Below are 25,532 nucleotides of genomic sequence, written 5' to 3'. Positions count from 1 at the left end.
TGTATTTCCTGCCCTTGTGCATAACCATTTTCTTTTACGTATATTAGGTGAATTAGAGAACACTTTTAAAAAGCAGTTCTAGGTCTTTCCTGATCTTGCAGTATGTTTACTCAGAACAAAGTCTTAGTTCAGTGGGGCTTACTTAGATACAAGTGTGTCAAGAATTGCAGTCCTACATAGTAAATCAGCATTAAAAACATTTGTCTGTACATATTCATGCACGTCACAGGATACGCTATCCTCTGTGCTTAGGGTGCAGAGTGAAGTTTAAATTAAGACTTTTTGGTTTTTTAATTCATAGCTTAAATACCAGATATTGAAGGTGCTGAGGTATAGCCCTAATAAATTCAGCACTCTTAACCCATTCCAAGGTTGTGATTCTGTGCACCCTTAAGTAGGAGTAAGCCCCATTGAACACAGTAAGGCTTACTTCTGAGTAGATATGTATATGATTGCACTGTAAATGTTGCTGCTTCAGCTTAACCATGTTGTGAATTGAGGCTTTAGTCCCATTTGACATCAGTTGGAGTGAATGAATTGGAAGAGTACTTTGGTTTGAGTCAGTTACTACATTAGATGGTGAGAATATAGATGCCATTTCTGACAGTAATGTTTCTAGTACAGAAGGTATTATAAATATTGACATTTAGAACTGGGCTAGAGTGCATATCATGCATTTCTTAATTGTTTTCATGCTAAAAGAGCTAAGATTCTCTGGAATATTACAGGTTCAATGGTCTGATAACATTTTAAAATATAAACTTTAAGAAGCAAATATAGACTCTTCTACAGGGATTGCTTGTGGAAGAGTAGTTCATACTTTAAGCGTTCTAAAATAACATACTTAAGAAACAGTTCTTATTTGTGACTTTTTACAGCCTAAATTATATAGATCTGTGATGGAAGATGTCATTAATGATGTACGAGAAGTCTTTCTGGATGAGGGTGTTGATGAGCAAGTCCTTGTAGAACTGAAAACTGTAAGTTGTGCTCACTACAAATTACTTGGAATTTGTAACCTTGTTGCAGTTTACTGATAAAATTGCCAAGCCTTCAGAGCTGTAAACTGTTAATATGTGTAGCACTTCACATACATTTTTAGAGACTGTTCCTTAGACGAACCCCATAATAGAAATGTAATAAATTGGAGAAATCTCCCTGAATAGAAGGTGGGGAATTGGGACTGGTGGAGGCTTACCTAAGGCCATCTAGTAACTTCAAGGCTAAGGTAACATTTGGACTGGGAACTCTTAGCTACAGTGCTACATCAACTATGCAGAGATTTAGAATCCTTCTCTTAAATAGAAATGTTTTGTGATTTTCATGGTTTTTAATAGGATCACCTTCCTTCAAAGAACACAATTAAAATTATATACAGCATTGAAATATAATGGCTATAACACAACTGCTGTTTAACTATTGGCTATGAAAAGATTAGATGAAGATAACATTTTATTTAAACAAAGCAAAGATTGTGCTCTGAATTCTCTGGTTAACTTTTCTCATTATCAAAATTGCTTTTCCTCAATTTTAATGAGAGAAATTACTATTTTCTCTCGCAGATGAAATTCCAGTAAAGTAATAATCTAATGTGGAAAACAAAATGAAAACACTTTTCGAATATCCCAGACATAATGTTTCAGAATTAATTTTCTTCATCCAGCAAAATAACGCATTTCCTTATTGTAAAGTCCAGGCATTGTATTTAAGCTTTATTGGCTTGGTGCAGAGTACTTTCTAATGGATGCTTATGACATCAGATAAAAGAGGTTGACCTCTTTGCTATATTGCCATAATACACTACCCATTTGCATTAGAAACTACATGCCTGAATGACACTGTCCATATATATAGGAGTAAAATGAGAATCAAATACAAAATAGAAGCAAATTAACAGAAGCTACATGACTATCATATTTTCAAGAGGATCTGAGGTCACCTCAAAATTAATATTTATTTTTATTTAAATGTTTATAAACTGCATTCTTATATTAAATATCAGAAGGCAGTATACAACCTAAAAAAACTCCACAGTAAAAATAACTTCAAAATGTCAAAACAGGTCAGTAAAAGCTGGTTGGCGAAGAATCTTGGATCTGAAAGGCCTGTTTGAATAATAGTTTTTAGAAGACATTTAAAATGAGCAGGGATGACTGTTGCTGAACCTCCATGGACCAGGGCATACCGCATTAAAGACTCGGCCCTAGTAAAGGCCAGCCAAAATTCAGAGGCATGTGAGACCATGAGAAAACCTTAGCAGCTGAGGTGGAGCATAAGGAGCCAGGTGGTCCTTATGGTATTTGGGGCCCAAGTTATGAATAGATTAGTGAATCAGTAGTTATGATGCAGGGTATATAGCTGATATGTGTAAAAAGAAAAGTGCTCTTAAATGAACCTTCTTTAATAAACACAGCTGTGGGAAAATAAGCTGCTGCAGTCCAAAGCTGTAGATGGATTTCATTCAGAAGAACAGCAGCTTTTGCTGCAAGTTCAGCAGCAGCAGCAGCAGCAGCAGCAACAGCATACCCATCATCACCATCATCCACAACCTCAGCCGCAGCCAACAGTTCAGCAGCAGTCCCAGGCACAGCAAGTCCTTATTCCTGCAACGCAGCAAGGTAAGAAAAAGTCAATTTCTGGATCTCTTGATATTTACAACAACACTTTATACCCAAAAAATTAACATGATCACAAGTTCTCAATTATATTTTTTTTCAGTTTACATTTCATCACTCTCCCTAGTTTCAGTTTACCACTGAGCTACCGTTAGTTATGATAGAGCATTTGCTTTGCGTGCAGAAGGTTGTAGCTTCAATCCCCAGCACTTCCAGGTAGGGCTGGGAATGTGACTTGCCTGAAACCCTGGAGAGCTGCTGCCAGATGGACTAATGTCTGATTTGATATAAGGCAGCTTTCTCTGTTCCTAATTAATGAATGTCGCTGCATCTCATAGTGCTAATAAACACTGTGCAACTGTGAGGTACATAGTATGGGGATCTGTTTAGTGTGTACATATTAGTTTAGGACAGAGGTCCCCCACTTTTTTGGGTCCAGGCATAAATGTGGAAGACTTAAACTATTCTGGACATAGCAACATACCCATTTCACAAAAGAAAAGCTAGTGAATCCCTCCAAATCAGGCACACCACCTACATTTCCCAGAAACACACACAGAGAGACAGGCTCCCCCTACAAATCTGAATGTTTAAATAAACATTGAGAGGGCAGTGGACCTGGGTGGGTGCTATGGGGGGATGTCCATAGGTGGCAATGGTAGTATATCAAATGAGTAGACTCAGCCCCCCCCTGTCTGCACACACATAATTTCTACAAAAATCAAAGGGGTGACTCAGCAAAGGGATGCAGAAAAAACTTTTCATTAAAAAATAGTGTGTTCCATTGGTCGGGGAAAGGTAACAATGATTTAATCTTACTGAGGATGATTATTTCCAAATGGCAGTTTCTAATGTGACTTATATGCATATTGCTGCCAAAACGTATGCATGGGGCACATAAGTGCTGTCTCAAGGACCAGTGTTTTAGATCCTGTGTTACACATAAGTAACAATGAAATTATTGTGCTTTCCACTGTTCAGAAATTCCTTTGGATTCCTTTGAGTCTCCAAATCCTGTGTAAGCTTTTCCTATGCTTTACTTTACTCCAGCTGCATACACACCATACATTTAATGCTCATGACTTCCACCAAAGAATCCTGAGAACTGTAGAGCTACCATTTACAGAGCTGCGGTACATGTACTTTAACTGTATGGTGTGTACACAGCCTCCCACAAAGAAAAATACTCAATCCTAGCCTATCCAGCAATTTGTCAACAAGAGCTATTTCTTAATTGCTGCCATGAGCAGTTGCTACATTTTTATGATGGAAATGGGCAACCCTGGAATCTTAAAATAAGCCACTTGGCATGAGACTGTCGTGTGCTATAAAGAGGTGAGCAAATTCTGGCTTAGATTTGTACATAAAGCCATTTGATCAAGCAATCTCAAATAAAAGGTGAGAGAAAGCTTGGCATCCCTTAAGTAAAAGAATTGTTCCGTTAAATATTTGCTTATAAAAAGCAAAAAGACTAAAGAAATCATGTTTCTTTCATAATTATTTGGCTCCTATGAGCAGGCTTTAAATTTGTACTTCCTGTAAGGCATTTTATAAATGGTTGTGACTGCATAATCTTAGGCCTCCCATGCCCTGGAAAGGGCCAAGCCAGCCTGTATATCTTCACGCTGGCATCAGATAGGTGGTGAGGGGTTTTCAGTTTTCCTTTTTAATTTTTTTCAGACCTAAACCTCCCATTACAGAATAAACTCCCAGCTCCCTGGACCATTGAGAGCTGGAGACACATCTGGCAGGAAAATAAACATTTTCTTGGGGCCAAACCACTTGTGTTTTGGGAGATCTGTGATTAGTTCTCCACATTCTGATTTACTGTTTTGCCATACTGGGCTGGTTTAAAAATTGGAGAAGTGGTGCATAAGGGGAACATGGTTAAATCAAATTCCCCTCTGTGAGAGAAAAGCAGGAATAGGGTCTGTCTACCTTTCTCCCCTCCCCCCCCATCTTGCAGGAGTAATTAGCTTCAGATGGAGGGGGCATTTTAGGTGGAGGAAAGCATTTAATGCTTCTCAGGTGCCCCAGTATTTTTCAGCTTAGTTACACAAAGTGGGAAGGTATCACTCCTAATTTCACCATCAATTAAATTGAGAATATCAAGTCAAACAGGCAGATTAAATAGAATCCACAACTTACTTATTTTATGATTTTAATGTAAATTGTACCTGTTTTTATATGTAATGTTTTTGTAACCCACTCTGGGACCGTTTGGTGTAAGATGTGCTGTAAGTATAAACAGACTTGCATCTTGTGATGGCTTTGTCATGAGGAAGGTGTGACAAGCCATTCTGATGGAGTTAAAGAAAGGAAATAGCTTGCCACGCTATCTTAAAAAATGGAGTCTTGGACTTGGATTGCCTCAGGTTGGCCAAATAGTAGTGCTCATATTCAGTATAGGCACGTTCATCACACCCTTCTTATCTCTGTTCTTCCTTTCTCTGTTAGGATTTTAGGACCTTGGCTTAAAATGTTTGGAATATTGTAGTGGATACAATCTCTTCCATATAATAGTAAAGGATATGAACCTAATCTAAAAACCCACCTCTCTTAGCAAGCACAGAGATAAAACTGAACCTTCTGCAGTGAGTGTGATAATTGCCATGCAGCTTTCCAAGACTTCTAAGTTTGTTAGGAATTGTTTCTGCTGAGGTATGTATTTGGTGTCAGTGTTCACCATATAAATAGATTGTGATACGAAAACCCTTGTTTGAACAAGAAACATTGTAGAGTAATATTATTTCTTTTAATCAGGTTAGTAGTTTAGTGGATTGTGGGAATGTTGTGCATGTAAATGTTTCTGGATTTCAGCAAATCATTTGACAAAGTCCCCCATGATATTGTGCTTTGCAAAGGTTAAATGCAGGCTAGATAACTACTTTTGGGTGGAACTGTAGCTGATTGGAAAACTACTCTTGAGAGAGCTCATCAGTAATTCATAAAATTAGATAATGTTTTGTGTGACACAGGGCTCTATCCTGGATCCAGTGCCCTTCAATATTGTTATTGGTGATTTACATAAAGAGGTAGAGGAAATTCTTACCAAGTTTGCAGATGACATAAGATTGGGAAGCATAGCTAACACTTCAGAAGACTGGAATAAGATTCAAAATTATCTTGATAGAATAGAAAACTGGGCTTAATAAAATTCAACAAATAAATGCAAAATTCAGTATTCAGGAGAAAAATCGAATGCATAGGTATAGAATGGGAGATACCAAGTCACAAGAAGTAATAGTTCCATTTTATTCTTCAGTACAGGTGAAAAGGTTCCAAGGATTGTAGTCTATCTCAAAGCGGACATGAGTTAGTGATACATCTACAAAAAGGCTAATGCAATTTTAGGCTGCATTATATAGAAACATAATTTCCAAGTCACAGGGAGTAATAGTTGCATTTTATTCTGCATTAGTTGGACCTCATCTGGAGTACTGTGTCCAAGTCTGGGCACCACAATTTAAGAAAGATATTGGCAAATGAGAATGGGTTTAGAGGAGGGCAAGTAAAATGGTCTAACTCTGGATTTCATACATCAAGTAGGTGGTTGGACTAGAATGGTGTATAAGGTCTGAAACGTCAAGATTCTAGAGTTACTGATAAGCCATGACAAAGTATTCTGTGCTTATTCAAGCATTGATTACCTGTTTCTCATGTGTTGTAGCACCTCAACAACAAATCATGCCAGATTCCAAGCTGATACAGCACATGAATGCATCAGGCATGGTAAGATCATTTAATTTACCTTTAAGACAAGCATATGAGGAGACAAGCATACGAAGAGACAAGCATACCAGGACCCAATTAGATTGTTTATGATCAAGCCTTGCATTATAGTCTGCATAATTTTTTTTCTTTAACTTGCATTGAAGTTTAATATTTAATTGTATAAGCTTATGCCTCTTTTTCAGTGAATATTTTGAATGCTTACCTTGTTAGAAACAGCAGCAAACTTATTTTGTTTTTCTCCAAGTAAACCAGGAGTTGTAATTACGATTTGTTCTTGGGATTACTGCTCGTAGTTTCTTTGGAGGAAACAAACAATGAGCCTGGATTCAGATGTAACAATAAGGCAAACAATGGTTTAGCTTCCGACAGGAGCATGGGAGGGACACAGTGTCCACAATTTGGCCTGTGCATTCATTGTTAACCATAGTTAACTTGGACTGTGTTTTAAAGTGATGTGCAAATGAGATCACAGTTTGCAAACTGAATATCTTGAATTTGAGAATCTAAGGCTAACAAAATGTGCTAACTGGGAGCTCTGCTTTCTGAGTAAACCTTGCTCTTCCATGTTATGAGCAGCAATGTGATAGTTACTCAGACTTCTGTCTTTTGTGCATTTCACTTGAATGACATTATGAGTAATTTGCTTGTCTTGTACAGAGGACATTATTCTTCATAGAATTCAGATGGGAGCCATTGTGTCGTTTTTCATGAACAGCAGGGCTGCTTCTGCCTGTGGAAGGAACTGAGATCCAGTAAAGGTTCCTGCTGGTGGAAGTGAGGGAAGCAGTTCTTGACTATTCCTATTGTAGCTACCTACTAGACTTTCATGAGGGTGCAGGGGGAATTGGTAAAAATTGCTTCCCCTGCATCCTTCACCAATTCTGCACATGGGAACTCTGGATCCAACTAGTAACAATCTCATTTTACATGAGCTTAAACCTGTTGATCTTGTTTTTTGATTAATGAACTGGAAGAAAGAATCAAATGTTTAATATTTGTGTCTATGAAGTATGCAGTACAGTAGGGCCCCACTCATATGGCGGGTTACATTCCAGACCCCCAATGAAAAATGAAACCCGCTGAAAAGGGGAACTCTTGTCAATAGAATGGTGCCCGATGCCTGAAAAACGCTGTAAAAGCAGAACAAGCACCATATGAGTGGGGCTTTACTCTAATTGGAAACCGCCGTATTAGCGGAATGCCGAAAAGCAGGCCACCAAAAATTGGGGCCCTACTGTACTATGACTGGCTTGTAAATGCCATGCTCCTATGGAAGTGCTCAAGACAGCAACATTGATGATGTGAGAAGAAAGCTGTTGGCATTATAATATAGTGACATGTAATGGACTATCAAACTCTGTTCTACTCCGTTTGGGTTTCACTTAACATTTGGCTTTTTACAAAATTTGTTTTTGCTGCTAAGCAGATTTCTTACTTTCAGAGTGCTCCCGCCACTACAGCTACCTTGGCTTTGCCAGCTGGTGTTACTCCTGTTCAGCAGTTACTTACAAATTCAGGTATTTCTTTATGGCTTCTGTTTACCTTTAAATATACATTTCTAGGGTGGTATATGGTAGAAAAGGTAGAAAATCAAAATGTCATAAAGCTAAAATTAAAAAACCAAAAACATTCAGTAAATACACAAGTAAAACTTGTGTATCTGGAAAATCTTCGAAAAGCTCAACTTCCAAACTCATGATGTGGGGAAAGTGTTTTTGCCACCCTCTGGAAGTGTTATTGAAAGGAGTCAAACGAGCATCCTGTGAGTATTGGAAAAAAGGATACTGCATATGCAGAGACTCCACACACGGCAGTATTTTCAACAGAAACTCATTGACAGTTGATAAACCTCAGTATGTGGGATGGAGGGATCATATTTGAAGCAATGTTTCCTGAGATAATCATGACCCACTCCATAATTAGGAACCAGCATACTTGGAAATTGGTACCTGTTATAAATTGTCCAGTGGCATTCTACACTAAAAATTCCATGGGGCTGCCTTTGAAGACTCTGGAGAATATGTTACAGTCATCTGACTGAAACTTGAATTTACAGTATCCTGGTCTCTTCCAGTAATGGATGAAACTGATGCAACAGTTCAAGCTAGAGAAAGGCACTTGGACCAAGCTGTCCCTTAGGGAAGAATGTGATCCTGTCTTGGATAGATACTTCCCCAGCCAGCCAGTCTGTGTCCTCTGCCATCAGTCTTGTCTGGACTGGGCTGAAATTTACTTAGCTTAATCCAGTAGTTTGGTGATTCAGGGAAACCATTTCCATACTTGCAACTGACAAAGAAGGTTGCTGGATGTCAGTAGCGTGTGTTGGCACAGAACTCCTTACCACCAGACCTCTGTTGGTGTTTTATGTAAATGTTGAAAAGCATAAGAGATTAAATAGAACCCTGAGGGTTTATTGCGAAGTAACTGCCTAGGAAGCAATTAGAATTTCCCAGCACTGCCTTCCAGACCTACCCTCCAAAAATGTACAAGATTTGCATCTGGCCCCCAGACTGGAAACAGTACAAATAGGTGTTGTGACTGACAGAAGAAAAACTTGCAGCAAACATTCTCTTAGATAAAACTAAAGTATACTATATAATAATCATAATAGAAAGTTGATGTGAAGCAATGAGAGCACACTATATACATTAATGTATATTTTTCTTACAAAGAGTTTGATACCAAAAGCAATAGAAGGAAGCAAAATGATAGTTACCTGGGTCAGAAGTTAGTAAATGGTAGTATTTCCATAATCCCTCATATCTACTCAGTATTTATGATAGTGTAGAAAAGATTTTTCTGCAGAGGACTTAAACTGGTAAGGATGATAGTTTTCTACTCCAAAGAAATGCATAATTGTGTAATTTTACTATCATTTATTTATATAGCACCATCAGATGCACATGGTACTATATATAAAATCAAACAATAAAAATAAGTCCCTGCCCCAAAAAGCATTCAATCTAAATAGAATGAAACGAGGACAACAAAGGAAGAGAAGGGAATAAATAAAGAACAAAGCCAAGGACAACTTTTTATCATGGGTCCCAGCATCTACCAGCTCAAGTCAGTGGCAGAGCCATTTGCAAAATTGTGGCTTAAGGAATGGGACTGTCATAAAAGGTATGAACAAGCATGGATTGCTCTTCCATCACCGCTTACTACTAGTATTCCCTCCCTTCTTTCTTCCTCCATTCCCAATTAGGAAGGGCTGGTTGGTTTTCTGTTCTTATTTCTCAAAAAGCGACAAAATATGCCTCTTTAATAATCTGTTGGGGTGGAAGTTTGCAGAGACAGCCAGTCCGGGAGGGAGGATGCCTTTGTACAGGGGGAAGCAGACGGAATTGTAGGAATGGAGTGATTTACACCTAAACGTGGAGTGCCTTTCCCTCAGTGTTCAGTAACAACAAGACAAAAAATCCCAGACACTTGTCAGTGCTTATTCAGTGGGGAAGAAAAAGAGCATAATGTTATCAGAGGAAATCTGAGTAGCAACCTCAAGAAAAATTAGAGTAAAAGAAAAGTAGAGGGAAGTGTGGAGTAAGGAGGATAACATTAAAACTGAAATCCTATTCATGAGGGAGGTTTCACTGAACTCAACAGGACTTGCTTCTGACTAGCAGTGCATATGCTACAGCTGTAAGAGGGGAGGGAGAAGGGGATGTGGGAGGATGAGAAGCACAATGTTGGGTAAGTATGTAGAGGCAAGATTAAGAGGGGGAGAAGAGCTAATGGAACTAGGCACAGGAGGATTAACTAATTCACTAATAAGCAAAAAACCTTGTGGTTTAAGAACGTACCTATAGCCCACAGATATTTCTATCAAAATTTAAAAAGCAGGGAAATTGGGCAGCTGTAGTGAATGCACCAGGGGAGCAGGAGACCTGACCTCCTCTCTGAGATTTTTATTTATTTATTTATTAAATTTATTAGTCACCCATCTGGCTGGCTGTCCAGCCACTCTGGGCAACGTACAAAAATTTAATATTGTACTGTCCTGCAAATTGGTCAAAATGCAAACACAATTTGGGTTGGTCTTTCACAGTCCAATCCATTTCCTGTGTAGCTTGGAGAAAGGGAAAGAGGGGATTGTAAGGGGATGGGGATGGAGGGGCAAAGGGAGGGGATAGAAGGGAGGGTGGGTTTGATCATTTGCATACTTTTTGAGTTCAGTGGGATTTATTTCTGTGCAATCATGTTAGAAAATGGAAATGGACTGCCTTTAATTCGATCCTGACATAGGGTGACCCTATGAATAGGGTTTTCATGGTAAATGGTATTCAGAGGTAGTTTGCCATTGCCTTCCTCTGAGGCTGAGAGGCAGTGACTGGCCCAAGATCACCCAGTGAGCTTCATGGCTGTGTGGATTCGAACCCTGGTCTCCCAAGTCGTAGTCCAACACTGACCTGGGGGAGGGACGGGGGGGGAGGGGGAGGGGAGGAGATTGGGTGGGTGGGAACTGGGCAGAGAGGAGGCCCTTTTTCAAAAGGAAAACATTGTGAGCATTATCATTGCTTTTCAGCATTTCCCCCACCTTTTTATTCTACAGCAGACACATGTAGCCTCCCATCCAAATTTAAACCAAAGCTGTCCATGGCCATATCCACACCAGGCCTTTATTTCTCTTTGAACAGTCATGGCTTCTCTCAAAGAATCCTGGGAAGTGTAGTTAGTGAAGGGTGCTGAGAGTTGCTAGGAGACACCCTGTTCCCTTCACAGACCTTCAATCAGAGTGGCTGACTGTTAAACCAGTCTGGCCACTGGAGCTCTGTGAGTGGAACAGGAGTCTCCTCTCAGCACCCTTCACAGATTACACTTCCCAGGAATCTTTGGGGGAAGCCATGACTGTTTCAAGTGAAATGAAAGTCTGGCATGGATGTGCCCCCCTGATTAGGCAAGCCCAGCAGCTGTGACTCTGGCTTTTAGAACACTGATAGTTGGTTCTTACTGAGCATGCCCGACACTATCATTCAGTTCAATGCAAAATTTCTAAAACTAATTAAAAATCAGCCAGGCATTTTTTTTTTAACTTTTAAACAGCAGAAGATGAAGGTCAGAGTATGGGGCAAGGTCAGTAACAGGATTCCAGGTACTCTGCGAGCATGGCTGATTTTTAATGAATTTCAAAAGATCATGAGAACTCTGTCAAAAAAAAGGCCAAAAGGGCTCTGGGTTTTTTTCTTCCTTTTTACACTTTGAACTCTCTATTCTCTGACTGTTTTGTGTATTGCCATGAAAATTTAGAAGGTTGTTAAGCAAGCGTTTCTGAGTCCAGGACTATACGTTTTGTAAGGTTTTGTTTTACAATGAGCTTATGGGAAGCATCAGAATGGCATGGGGGGTATTTTCAATTTAACATTGTGGAATGTGAAAAATCTCTCTAGTTATAGTATACAGCCACACTTGTGGCTGTATGATTAAGGCTGTAATCCTCTGCTCACTTTCCTCCTAGTAAGACATAATGCATTCGGTGGGAAGGGGTACTTTTCACTAAATACACATAGGCTTGGAGTCTGGCTGCACAAGTGGAAAGAAAAAAAAGACGGGTACCTAAGCTAGAGAAACAACATTAATAGGGAAAACAGCAAAAGAGGATGTGGAAAGAGGTACTGACACTTATTCATGGCTGGCTGTGTTTGCTTCTCTTGGCAAGATAGAGAAGTTGCTGAGCTGGGCTGCATTCCAGTGTACATGGTCTTGGCACAGGTGGGCAGACAGGCATCAGTGCTGTCTCTTTTTTGCTAGCCACCAACACCACACATGCTGGGGAAAGAAAGGAAATCACTTGCCTCATGGTGTTTTGACTGCCCACCATGCTGATGCTGCCACCACTTTTCCTGTCTCCTGGGAAGCAGCTTTGGAATTTCCATGATGGGAAATGTGGGCATGTGGATCATAGACCAGATATGTAGGAGGACAGATTGGCAGACTTGCTAAGCTCCATATTGACGCTAGCGTGGCAGCTGATGCTACTCAGCAAAACATTTTGTAGCAGCATGAAGCAAAAACATGGAGGTAGGGTTCCCAGTCAGCAATAGGAGAAGAGATGCATGCCCTACTTGTCCAGGCAGTAGGTGAGCTTTCTTGCTGCTGAGTTAGCACAAAGCCAAGCCAGGTATTGGCTCAACTGTTAGGGCAATCAGGTTGGAACAGCCAGCGATGCACTACCATCCAGTTGGCAGTTGACTAGAGGCAAGATTGACATTCTTCCTACCCTTGCATCAGAACATATGAAGAGCCTGCTGGATTAGGCCCATGACCCATCTAGTCTAGCATCCTGTTCACACAGTGGCCAACCAGATATCTGTGGGAAGCCTGCAACCTGAGGGCAAGAGCACCGTCTCCTACAGTTTGCATCAACCAGTAGTCAAAAGCATAATGCCTCCTACCAACAATGCTAGTAGCCATCGATAGTACTATCCATGCATTTTTCTAATCTTTTGAAGCCATCTAAGTTGGTGGCCATCACTGCCTCTTGTGGGAGCGAATTCCATAGTTTAACTATATGCTGTGTGAAGAGGTAATTTCTTTTGTCTGTCCTGAATCTTCCAGCATTCAGCTTCATTGGATGTCCACAAGTTCTAATGTTAGAGAGGTAGAAAAACCTTTCTCTATCCACTTTTTCCATGCCATGCATAATTTTATATATTTCTATCATGTCACGCTTGCTTGCCTTTTCTGTTAACGAAAAAGCTCCAAATGCTGCAACCTTTTCTCATAGGGGAGTTGCTCCATTCCCAATGATAATTATGGTTGCCTTTTTCTGATGCTTTTCCAGCTTTACAGTATTCTTTTTGAGGTGAAGTGACCAGATCTGTACACAGTATTTCAAATGCAGCCACACCATAGATTAATATAACAGCATTATGATATCAAAAGTTTTCAATACCTTTCCTAATGACCCTTAGCATGGAATTTGCCCTTTTTATAGCTGCTGCACACTGGGTCAACATCTTCATCAAGCTCTCCACTATGACCCCAAGGACTTGGGTCAGTCACCACCAGTTCAGACCCTATGAGCTTATATGTGAAATTAAGGGTTTTTCTTGTTCCAATATGCATAACTTTACACTCGTTTACATTGAACTGCATTTGCCATTTTACCACACATTCACTCAGTTTGTTGTTTTTGTTTTAACATCCCTGAGCGATTTAGTATCATCAGCAAACTTGGCCACTTCACTTCTCACCCCAACTCTAGATCGTTTATGAACAAGTTAAAAAGTCCAGGTCCCAATACTGATCCTTGGGACTCGACTTTCTACATCCCTCCATTGGGAGAACTGTCCATTTTTCTTACTCTTTGCTTTCTGTTTCCTAGCTAGTTCTTGATCCACAAGAGGACTTTCCTCTTACGCATTAAGTGGTAAACTTACTCAGGAGTCCTTGGTGAGGCACCTTGCAGGAAAAGATAATAATTGCAGTTCAGCCAGATCTGGAGGACCACAGGTTCCCTCCTTGTGTTCTAAAGCATTCCTTCTTGATTCCAAAAATGGAGTCTCCTTGAATCAAGATTTCACACAGCATGTAATGGACTTATGGAAGATGCTATCTCAAAGTGTGATAATGACTATTATCCTTGATTGCTTTTAAAAAAAAATTCTCTGTATCTGCTAGAGCACACTAGTATTCTATATGAAGGGCTGAAGTGTATCTTGAACCGCCCTATGCCTATTGTAGTACGGCCCTGTATTATACAGTCACAAGAGTGGCTGTATACTATAGCCAGCATGGATTTTTTGCATTCCACAGTGTTAAATTGAAAATATCCCCATGCTATTCTGACGCTTCCCATAAGCTCATTTCAAAACAAAACCTTACAAAACTTACAGTCCTGGACTCAGAAATGCTTGCTTAACAACCCTCTAAATTTTCATGGTGATACACAAAACAGTCAGAGAGAATCAAGAGTTCAAAGTGTAAAAAGAGAGAGAGAAAACAAACAAACCCCTTTTGGACTTTTTTCTGCCAGAGGTCTCATAATTTGTTGAAATTAATTAAAAATCAGCCATGTTCACAGAGTACCTGTAATCCTACTACTGGCCTTGCTCCATACTCTGACCTTTATCTTCTGCAGTTGTGGTTTCCCCCAAAGAATCTTGGGAAATGTAGTCTGTGAAGGATGCTGGGAGAGCTCCACTAACAGAGTTCCAGTGGCCAGAGTGGTTTAACATTCAGCCACTCTGATTGAAGGTCTGTGACGGGAACAGGGCCTCTCCTAGCAACTCTCAGAACCCTTCACTAACTACACTTCCCAGGATTCTTTGGGGGAAGCCATGACTGTCTAAAGTGAAATTCACTAATAAGCAAAAACCCTTGCCGTTTAAGGATGTACCTCTAGCCAACAGATATTTCTGTCAAACTTTAAAAAGCAGGGAAATTGGGTAGCTGTAGTGAATGCACCAGGGGAGCAGGAGACCTGACCTCTCTGAGATATTGTGCTGCCCTACATATTTGTCAAAATGCAAAGACAATTTGGGTTGGTCTTTCACAGTCCAATCCACTTCCTGTGTAGCTTGGAAGAATTTGGTACCATGTGCCTCTGAGCATATGGTGAGTGGCGGCAACACCTGCCTTCTCCAAAGATGGAGGATTACATTTTTGTATGTTTGTTGGTGTTCTTCTTTGCTTTTTTCTGTGTTACTACTGTTTCTACAGAGAATCTAACCTAGAAAATATTTCGCTCATCATTCATCCTAGAAATCTGTGTCATTAACAGTTGAATCTGAAACTGCAGTTTGATGTAAAATCAGTCTGATTACAATAGGTTGCTACTTAAGCAATGGCTCTAGCTGTTGGAAAAAACAAACTTGGCATGCCCAAGACGCATGTTTTCAGCCTGCTATGCTTAAACTACTCCACTTAAGGAAAGGTGAGCATGGTCAATTAAAAACATAGAGCACACCTAGAATTTTGCTAGAATATATTTCTGTTTTATCTTGTGCAAACTGAAGCACTCCTCATGTGCATTGGAACTTATTCTGCAGAATAGTCAGTGCCATTATTCCACAATTGTATTTGGAGTTGTTTTAGTGTTGCAAAGTGTTGCTGTACTTCACATATTCACAGAAACAGAAGCAAAAGAAAATGATTTACTTTAAGAAACTTCAGTAAAATTGCAAAGTAAATCAAACATTTAAAGTGACTATCTCAACTATATCAGCTGTCTTATTATTGTTGCTTCCTCCCTGCTTAAACAAGATCAGCACAGCACATGTCTTCTTTCTGTTATTTGGGCTGATTGCAGGTGTTGCCACTACTCACTGTATGCTCAGAGGCACATGTTACCAAATTCTTCCAAGCTAGGAAGTGGATTGGGCTATGAAAGACCAACGCGAATTGTGTTTGCATTTTGACCAATTTGTAGGGCAGGACAGTATCTCAAGGGAGTAGGTCAGGTCTCCTGCTCCCCTGGTGAATTCACTATAGCTGCTCAATTTCCCTGCTTTTTAAACTTTGATAGAAATATCTGTGGGCTATAGGTACGTTCTTAAACGGCAAGGTTTTTTGCCTATTAGTGAATGTCTGCTTTTTAATCTGGGAGGTAAGAAAAAGGGTCCTGTGCAAGTTTGCTGAGAATGGATTGATCATTTGCATGCTTACTGAGTTCCAAACAAGGTCTTGTTGCCCTGATGCAGCCTTTGCTGTAGGTGACACTTATGGGTGAACGGTGGAAGGCAAGATAAAAGTGTAAAACAATAAATATATATTAGAAAATCCTAAAGCTGCTCCTTTGCCCAGCAATCGCCACTCCCACCTTGAGTACTATCTGGACAAAAAGGAGGGTAAAATGCTAGGAGACTATTAATTGGAGTATCCTGAAGTTTATAAGGGAGAAGCCTGCCTGCCCAGGAAGCTGATTAAGAAACTGTCTCTCCGAGCATGATAGTAAAGCAGGTCACCAGTTTTAATGTGGAAACAAGCCGTCCCATTTAGTGAATGCTGGGAATCACTTGATTAGACAAATTCATGTATGACAGACCTATCAACAACTCTTATCTATAACAGATAAATTTGGCCTACTGAATACAGATGCAGTAGGCATCCAAACAAATTCTGGGGACAAACAGTATGCCCATAAGAATTACTCTGTGTTTTTGAGTTTCTTTTTTTTTTTTTAATAATTTTTATTCACATTTTTCAAAAGAAACAAAACAAAGTCAAACAACAAAAACATAACAATACAACAAAAGAAAAAAAATAAAATAGTTGACTTCCGATTTGTCGCAGATCAGCTATCAGTATATAATATATATCAAACCTGTCCCTTAATATATACATACAGGATCACTTTTCTCCGTAGGCTATCTTAGTTAATCGTCAAATCCCAATATCATCATTTTATTTTGATCTTTCAACAAAAAGTCTAAGAGAGGCTTCCATTCCTTAAGAAATGTGTCTGTCGATTTTTCTCTAAGTAAACATGTCAATTTATCCATCTCTACTAAGTCCATTAATTTCAATAGCCATTCTTCTGTTGTTGGTGTTGATTCCATTTTCCACTTTTGTGCATATAATAATCTTGCTGCCGTAATCATATATAATATTATTCTTCCATATTTCTTTTCTATTTGTTTATCCATAAAACCCAATAAAAAAAATTCTGGTTTTGACTGAATATTTATCTTTAGAATTTTTTGCATCATCCTACCTGTCTGTGCCCAAAATGATTTTGCCTTTTTACACAGCCACCACATATGATAAAATGATCCTTCTTGTTGTTTACATTTCCAACAAACATTAGAAACATTACTATACATTTTTGACAACTTTTCTGGAGTCATGTACCAACGATACATCATTTTATAGAAATTTTCTTTAAGATTATAGCATAATGTAAATCTCAAGCCTTTTTTCCACATATTTTCCCATTGATCCATTTGTATGTTATAACCAAAATTTTTTGCCCACTTTACCATACACTCTTTTACTTGTTCTTCTTCCATATCCATTTTCAGCAAGAGTTTATACATTTTCGCAATTGTATTTTCATCATTTGTACACAAACCTATTTCAAAATCAGATTTACTTACTTCAAACCCATACATTTTCTTGTCCATTTTATATCTTTCTAACAATTGTAAATAGGCAAACCATTGAGAACTATAGCCTTCCTTTATCAGTTGTTCTCTCTCTTTCATTATATATTCTCCATGTACATTTTCTAATAGTTCTTGATAAGTTAACCATTTCTCTTTTCCAGCCATTTCTCTTCTGTAAAACGCTTCTTGACTTGAGACACATAATGGTATTTTCGAATAGAACCTTGGTTTATATCTATTCCATATTTTCAACAGAGGACGTCTTATAAAATGATTATTAAAGTCTACATTTACTTTTACTTGGTCATACCATAGATATCCATGCCATCCCCACTTCAGGTTATGGCCCTCCAAATCCAATAGTCTTTTATTCCTCAATAAAATCCATTCCTTTATCCAGACTGAACAGCAGGCAGCAAAATTAAGTCTCAGATTTGGTAATCCCAATCCTCCTCTTTCTTTGGCGTCTTGTAGTAATTTAAATTTAACTCTTGGTTTTTTCCCTTGCCATACAAATTTAGAGATATCTTTTTGCCATTGTTTAAAAGGTAAATCAGAGGATATTACAGGTATTGTTTGAAACAAAAACATCATTCTCGGTAATACATTCATTTTTATCACAGATATTCTACCCATTAATGACAATTGTAGTTTATCCCATTTTAGCAGATCTTTCTTAATCTCTGTCCATAATTTTTCATAATTATTATGAAACAACTTTGAATTTTTATTTGTCATAATGATACCTAAATATTTCAACTTTTTCTCTATTGTAAAATCTGTCTTGTCCATTAACTCTGTCTGTTCCCTTAAAGTTAAATTTTTCACCAACATCTTTGTTTTTTGATTGTTGATCTTAAATCCTGCTAACGGTCCAAATTCTTTTAATTTGTCCATCAATACATTAATTCCTTCCAAAGGGTTTTCTAATACAATTATCAAATCATCAGCAAATGCTCTCAGTTTATATTCTTCTTTTTTTATCTTTAATCCCGAAATCCTTTTATCTTGCCTTATATCTCTAAGCAGCACTTCTAAGACCAGAATAAATAGAAGGGGAGATAATGGACATCCCTGTCTTGTACCCTTTTGTATTTCACATGAATCCGTTAAATCTCCATTAACAATATCTGAGCCTTCTGAGATGTATAAATCGATCTAATCCATTTTATAAAATTGTCTCCAAAATCCATTTGCTCCAAAACCTGAAACATAAATTTCCAATTCAAATTATCAAATGCTTTCTCAGCATCTAAGAAAATCAAAGCTGCTTGTTTATCATTTCGATGTTCTAAATATTCCAACACATTCAAGACATTCCTGACGTTGTCACGTAATTGTCTTTTAGGTAAAAACCCCGATTGATCTTCCTGGATAAATTGTTGCAATATTATTTTCATTCTTTCTGCCAAAATCATTGTAAAAATTTTATAGTCATTATTCAATAGAGATATCGGCCGATAATTTTTTGTTTTAGTTAAATCTTGCTCCTCTTTAGGTATTAATGTTATGTTAGCATTTTTCCAACTATCCGGTATCTTTCCCTCTTGCAAAATAGAATTCATTGTATACTGTAAAGGTAGCAAGAGTTCTTCCTCCAAACATTTATAGTACACTGCAGATAACCCATCTGGTCCTGGCGCCTTTCCTGATTTAATTTTGTTTATAGCTTCAGATATCTCTCTTGACGTGATAGGGCCATTAATAGCTTGTCTCTGAAAGTCTGTAATTTTAGGCAAATTCTGTTTAGATATATACTCTTCTATTTTTTCAGATGGGATTTCCTGACACTTGTACAATGTTGAATAATATTGATGAAAAATCTTTTTGATTTTTACATTATCTGTCAGCATCTCATCTCCTTCTTGTGTCTTTAAAATAATATTTTTTTGACGTTCTTTTCTTAATTTATATGCTAACCATTTCCCCGGTTTATTTGCAAATTCAAAAGTCCTTTGTTTAGCAAAATTGTGTTTTTGAGTTTCTTAGGGTCATCTGGCTCATTGCTATTGCAGGCAGAATGTAGGGCTAGATAGACTCTTGGTCTGATTCAGCAAGGCAGTTCATATGATGGGAAACTGACATGGGTTAACGGTTATCCTATAGGATATCATTAGACACTTCTGTTGAGTTAAGAATTTGTCCAGTTTAACTTTATCAGATTCCTTTGTAAAAATGCTCTGGTTTATATGTGTCTCAGTGTGCATCAGTTTGTTGCAGGATTTGATTTTAGGTAAGAGAAATTTGCACAAGTTAAGTGAGATATTCAAATGGACTCATTTCATTACAGGCCAACTCGTACAGGTGGTTAGAACTGCCAATGGAACTCAGTACATAATCCATCCCCAGCAGCAAGTGGTTCTACAGCAACAGGTTATACCACAGATGCAACCTGGTGGGGTACAATCTCCTGTTATACAACAAGTAAGATTGTTTGGTTAACTAAAGGGGATCTTCAAGAAGCTAAAGCTGCAAAGGCATTTTATCTGCAATATTTTTTGTGTGTCTGAGTTGTTTTTCTAGGTTGCCTTACAGGTATCTTATTACTGCAAAAAATGGGTGAGTTAAGGGAAAGGAGATGGGTGTGAGAAAAAATATAGTTATGAAATAGAGCAAACAATTTTATTGTGACCATAGCAGAATTGAATTTATTTCAGTAAAATTAAGCATTGAAGATATTAAAACTTGATGAAACCTTAAAGATGTAGAAATGAGCAGAATGTCTTGTTGTCCAACTGTAGTTTTATCTATTCATAATAAAGCTAGCAAGTTGCTCACTTTCATCACACTTCCGCATAACAAAATTGTAAGTATGATGAGTGGGTGCTGTTTTTGGAAACAGTCCATCTGGTCTGTGTTTGGGGAAAAGGAGATGAGTACTGATTAGAACTATAAACAAATTTGTCATCTTGGCTAGAGAATCCATTGCTACTTATGGAGATGCTCTAGGCAGTGCCTAGTCCTTTTCAGAACTGCCATCTCACTGAACAAAAGAATGAAGGAAAGAACCTTGAGTCTTCTCTCCACTGTTAGTCAAGTTAGGCGATATTTGGATAACTGGCAAGTACTTAATGATTTTTTCAAGAATTCTTGAACATAAACATTCATATGCAGGGTTTGCAAGAAACATAACTAGATTATTTTGCTTATTTTATTACAGAAACAAGTAAAACTAAGAAGCAGGAATTATGGCTGTGATACAGTAGCTTTTGTTTTCATTATTTTTTGGCTAGGTTTTGGCTCCCATTCCTGGAGGGATCTCACAGCAAACAGGAGTGATTATCCAGCCCCAGCAGATCTTATTTACAGGAAACAAAACCCAGGTAATACCTACAACAGTGGCTGCACCTACAACGGCACAAGCACATATTCCTGCAGCAGGTCAGCAACCTCAGCAGCAAACAGCACAACCACAGGCACCTTTAGTGCTGCAGGTAGATGGAGCAGGTGACACATCATCTGAAGAAGAGGAGGAAGAGGAGGAAGATTATGATGATGATGAAGAGGAGGACAAAGAGAAGGATGGTGGTGAAGATGGTCAGGTTGAGGAGGTAAATGTTGTGTCTGCTTCAAATAGTCTTCACAGCACATGTACAGATTCTTAATGTGAAAGTTCTAACTGAATTGGTTATAGTATGGAAAAAAGTCAGCTCTTTTGGACAAATCTCTAATTGGGAAAAATAGGAGTTGAAAGGTTACTGGGGAAAAAACAAGCTCAAACAGCTGAGCTTTGTTCAGTTAAATAACATGCATGACTGGGCAATATGTATATATGCAAAACAGTTGTGTCTGCATTGTGCAGGAGTTCTGTATGAATGTGTAATGTTTATATCTCTTCTAGGAGCCTCTCAATAGTGAAGATGATGTGAGTGATGAAGAAGGGCAGGAATTATTTGATACCGAGAATGTTGTTGTGTGCCAATATGACAAGGTAATAATCTGACTAGTACGATTCCTAAAGTCTGCATTGCCTCCTGCCCTGTTTAAGTATCTGTACTTGAAGGAGTATGTATGCTTTCCCCCAGTTTATATTAATACTGGTTAAAAGCTCTCGTGTTTTCAATATAGTTTGCTGATAAATAGAGCTGCAATTCTTAGTAAAGTAAGCAGAATAATTTATTTAAAACTTTTAATCAACTAAAAACTTGTCTCTAATTAATTGTACAAGAAAGTTTAAAAGTTTATTTTTATTAGAAGTACTCATTAAAAACTGCAGGTGGCAGGAACCATTTTTGAAGAGGCAAGGGGGAATGCCTCTTGTATAAATTGGTGCATGTTTGATGCAAACATGCATCAAAATGCAAAGTCTTTCTTTAAATAAATAGTATTCATAAATGCTGATTCCTGACATATTTTGAAAGATCTTTGCTAGCTGGTCTTTTATAGGCCTGATCCTTGAAACATAAATCTGGCCATGATAACTCATGTCTTAGTTGCATTTTTGTTAGACTGTGGCAGCTTTCCTCAAACCTGGTGCCATCCTGATATTTTGGACTTCAGCTCCCATCAGCCTCAGTTAGTCTGGCAGTGGTCCAGGATGATGGGAGTTGCAGCCAAAAACATTTGGAGAGCACCAGGTTTGGGGCCAGCAAAGATGCCCCATGTTGTACTGGTCCTATTATTATTGCCTTGCAAAGCATCTGAACCTTACAGGATTTGCTGTCATCTATTTACCCATGCCTCTTTGTTGCTTACATAGTAGCTAGCAGGATGGGTTAAACAATGGGACAGTGATGTCTACTCTGATGCAGTAGGTGCTACTGCTTATGACTTGGGGTGTGGTGCATGTGGCTGTGTTTCCTAGCACTACTGCAATTGATAACGATGCAAGTAATTGAAAATGTCAAATCACACTTTGAAAATAAACCACCTGTTTTTCATTGATTTTAAAAAGGCATCAAGAAATGTGAAGTTGGTTAACATACTGCTTTGAGAAGGAATGTTACTTAATTATTTATATTCTCCTGTGCATGGAAAGATGATATCAGGTGGGTAACTAGCTCCACCTAGTGGTTGAAGGCAAAAGAGAACTGCTGACGTTTTACTGTAGGTCCGTTCCTAGTCTGCGCCTGCTCCGTCCGCAGTTTTCTCTTTTGCCTTCACCGAATCTGGTTGATTCCTCTCTGTCTCCGTGGGTTCAGGCTTGTATTGTTTGTCTTTTAAGTCTTACCCGTTGGTTATTGCTGTTTCTTGCCCTCAGTATATATTTTGTCTTCCCCTGCTGTTTAAAGTTTTTTTTTTTTTAAAAAAAGCTCCTTGTGTCTTTTCCTCCTGATCTTTCTCGGTGGCGAGGAGCATCCAGCCCCTCCCCACGGCTCCTGGGACCGCTGGCATCTTCAGGCTCCCTTCCCGGCCAAATTCGCTACCGTTCCTTCTAGTCATCAACTCATAGCGTCGGCAGCATTAGCCTTAGAGGCGATTTTCACCGGAGCTCGGAACTCAGGCCCACGCCTAGGCTTTTCGCGCTCCCTTTTCAAGCGGCTTTCGTTTTCCCTGCTCCATAGTGTGCGGGGGCAGACGCACAGACGCCATAGCAGGTCGGCGGCAACCGCTTCTAATCTTCCTGCTTTGCCCAGCGGCTTATTAGACAGCGTTGTCAGTCACTACCAGCGGGAGCCTTCCATTCACATTTTCATTAACCCCTTAAGTCCCGCAGTGTGTGCCCGCTATGGGGAAAGCCACACACAAAACAAAGCACCTCAAAGGGGTCGAAAGTGCTTCCCCGCACGCCAGCAACAGGCGCAGTGCCAGAACTCATTCCCATCCTGGGATCAGAGCAGGCTCATTCTTCGGGGGATCATTCCGAAACAGCGGTGGCCCGCCCCTGTACCGTCAGGCACGAGGTGGCTGAGGCTCAGGTTTTGGCGGGCAGGGTGGCTGCAGAAGGCAGGATTCCTGTTCCACATAAGGGAACCTGTAGAGAAGGTCAATATTCCTCCCACCATTCAAGGGACCAGAGGGACCTGGAACCCCTATCTGATGAGGAAGGTGGCCAGTCTCACCCTTCCTTAGACGCTATTTTTTCTGACACCTCCTCTCCCGAGTCCTTCACAGGGTTTTTGGAGGAGCCAATCCCTGTCCAACAAATTCATGATGCTGGTGGACACAGGCTTTATCCATCTCACACTCAAGCTCGCCCTATTCAGCTACAGCTTTCAGCACATTCAATTCAACAATTAAAAGAGCAGCTTAAGGATGCCCTTTTAATGGATCTGACTAGAGATTTGTCTTCTCAAACTACATCAGGCTCACAACCCTCAAGGCACCCGCCTACAGGTTACTCGAGGGCAAACACACACCCTTCCCCGGGCCGCACATCCCCAGATCCCTATGCTGCATCGCAGGGCAGACACCTTCAGCTCCCAGAGCAGGAGCTTATAGACACAGAAAATGACTTGATTGTCTTGGATGAAGAGGAATGGATTGGGGAATCAGAATCTGAGGAGATTTTATCTACTAGAATATTTCAAGAGGCTCATTTCCTTCCTCTGCTGTGCAAGGCGATGGAGGCTCTTACCCTCACTTCTACAGAGGATCCTCCTACTCCACCCTCCTCAATAGTTTCAGCAGTATGTCCAGATCCAAAGCCTAGGTCTAGAGTATTGAAGCTTCCTTCTCTTCTCCCCAAGGTGCTCAAATCAGAATTCGACATTCCCTTGCAATTCAAAAAATCGGTTTCTGTAGCCAACAAATATTATACCGATCATGGATCAGTTGAAAGTCCCGCTCATAGACACGCCTATAGTCAATCTATTGAACCCATCATTGAATCCTAAAGACTCAGACGCTCACCTTAAAGATACCACTGAGCGCAAGATGGACCAGGGACTTAGAAGAGTGCACGAAGCTAGTGTGCTATCGATCAGGGCAGCAGCAGCCTCTTCTGTGTTTGCTCGAGCCTCCCTACTCTGGTTGGAAGACCTGCTAGATGGCCCACAGCAGGATGCAACCCGGATACGCAAATCTCTGCTGAAGGTCTCTCGGGCAGTTACCTTCATGGCAGATGCGTCAATGGATGCCATGCAGTTTGCAGCTAGGTCTCTCATTGCAGGGATCTTCACGCGAAGGACCCTTTGGCTTCGACATTGGGATGCAGACCCTGCAGCTCATTCGAATCTTGCCTCGGAACCCTATGTGGGTGGCAAATTATTTGGGGACACTGCCCTCGCGAACATATTAGAAACCAGGGAAAAGAAAACGTCCATGCCATCCACCAGAAAAAGGGAGGATGGAAGGACCTTTCGCCGCTCATTCCATCCATATCACTTGTCGCAGTCCTTTCGGGGCTCACGTCCCTTTGGAAGGCAGAAGGACGCCCGCTCCAGCCGTCCCTTCTGGAACAGACAGCGCAACCAACTTAAGTCCCAGCAACACTTCCCAGGTCGATCCAGCCTTGCATCCCAGGCACGTGGAAACAGAAATCAGTTCTGACGCCTCCACCTCGCCGGTGGGAGGCCGTCTCCAACACTTTGCTCACCGATGGGAGGACCTATCCTCCGATCGGTGGGTCCTCCACACTCTTCGATACGGCCTTCACCTGGAGTTTTCCTCCACCCCCCCGACGAGATTCCTCCCATCCCCTCTGTCAGCAAATCCACACAAAAGGGGCAAAGCTATCGAGGCGGTACCTCCAGGGGAGAGGTTCCTGGGAAACTACTCTCTGTTCTTCACCATCGACAAAAAAGACGGTTCATCCAGGCCAGTATTAGACCTCAAGAATCTAAATTGCTTCATAAAGTACCGCAAATTTCGTATGGACACCTTTCCATCAAAGAAGCGCTGAGGCTAGGGGACTTCCTCTCATCTATCGACCTGAAGGAAGCCTACCTGCACATACCAATCTTTCCCCCTCACAGAAGGTATCTGCGCTCCGCGGTGGGACAAGACCATTATCAATTCAGGGCTATGCCCTTTGGCCTGTCGTCTGCTCCCAGGACATTCACCAAGATAGTGGTTACCCTGGTGGCACACCTCAGGACACAGGGGATTCATATTTTTCCTTATCTGGACGATTTTCTGATCCGCTCACCATCATTACACAAGGCATGGGAGGACATCCATGTCACCCTGACCTGTCTAAAGGATCACGGTTTCCTGATCAACGAAGCCAAGAGTCATCTCTTTCCGTCCAGACGCATCA

The 25,532-nt window shown here is 40.0% G+C and overlaps 1 protein-coding gene across 3 annotated transcripts in view; it reads left to right on the top strand.

The window, feature by feature from the left end:
* GTF2A1 (general transcription factor IIA subunit 1) overlaps window positions 1-25,532 on the top strand; it is a 39,534-nt gene that overhangs the window by 4,877 nt on the left and 9,125 nt on the right. For all 3 annotated transcript variants that reach the window (XM_061611893.1, XM_061611892.1, XM_061611890.1), the window contains exons 2-8: window positions 879-980; window positions 2,414-2,618; window positions 6,286-6,347; window positions 7,792-7,867; window positions 19,683-19,816; window positions 20,626-20,943; window positions 21,234-21,323. In XM_061611893.1, the coding sequence (XP_061467877.1) occupies window positions 879-980; window positions 2,414-2,618; window positions 6,286-6,347; window positions 7,792-7,867; window positions 19,683-19,816; window positions 20,626-20,943; window positions 21,234-21,323 (987 nt within the window). The remainder of the gene's footprint in view (window positions 1-878; window positions 981-2,413; window positions 2,619-6,285; window positions 6,348-7,791; window positions 7,868-19,682; window positions 19,817-20,625; window positions 20,944-21,233; window positions 21,324-25,532) is intronic.

This window comes from Rhineura floridana, chromosome 2 (genome assembly GCF_030035675.1).
Source record: "Rhineura floridana isolate rRhiFlo1 chromosome 2, rRhiFlo1.hap2, whole genome shotgun sequence".
Classification (NCBI taxonomy): Eukaryota; Metazoa; Chordata; class Lepidosauria; order Squamata; family Rhineuridae; genus Rhineura; species Rhineura floridana.
This window is presented reverse-complemented; position numbering and strand designations above follow the sequence as displayed.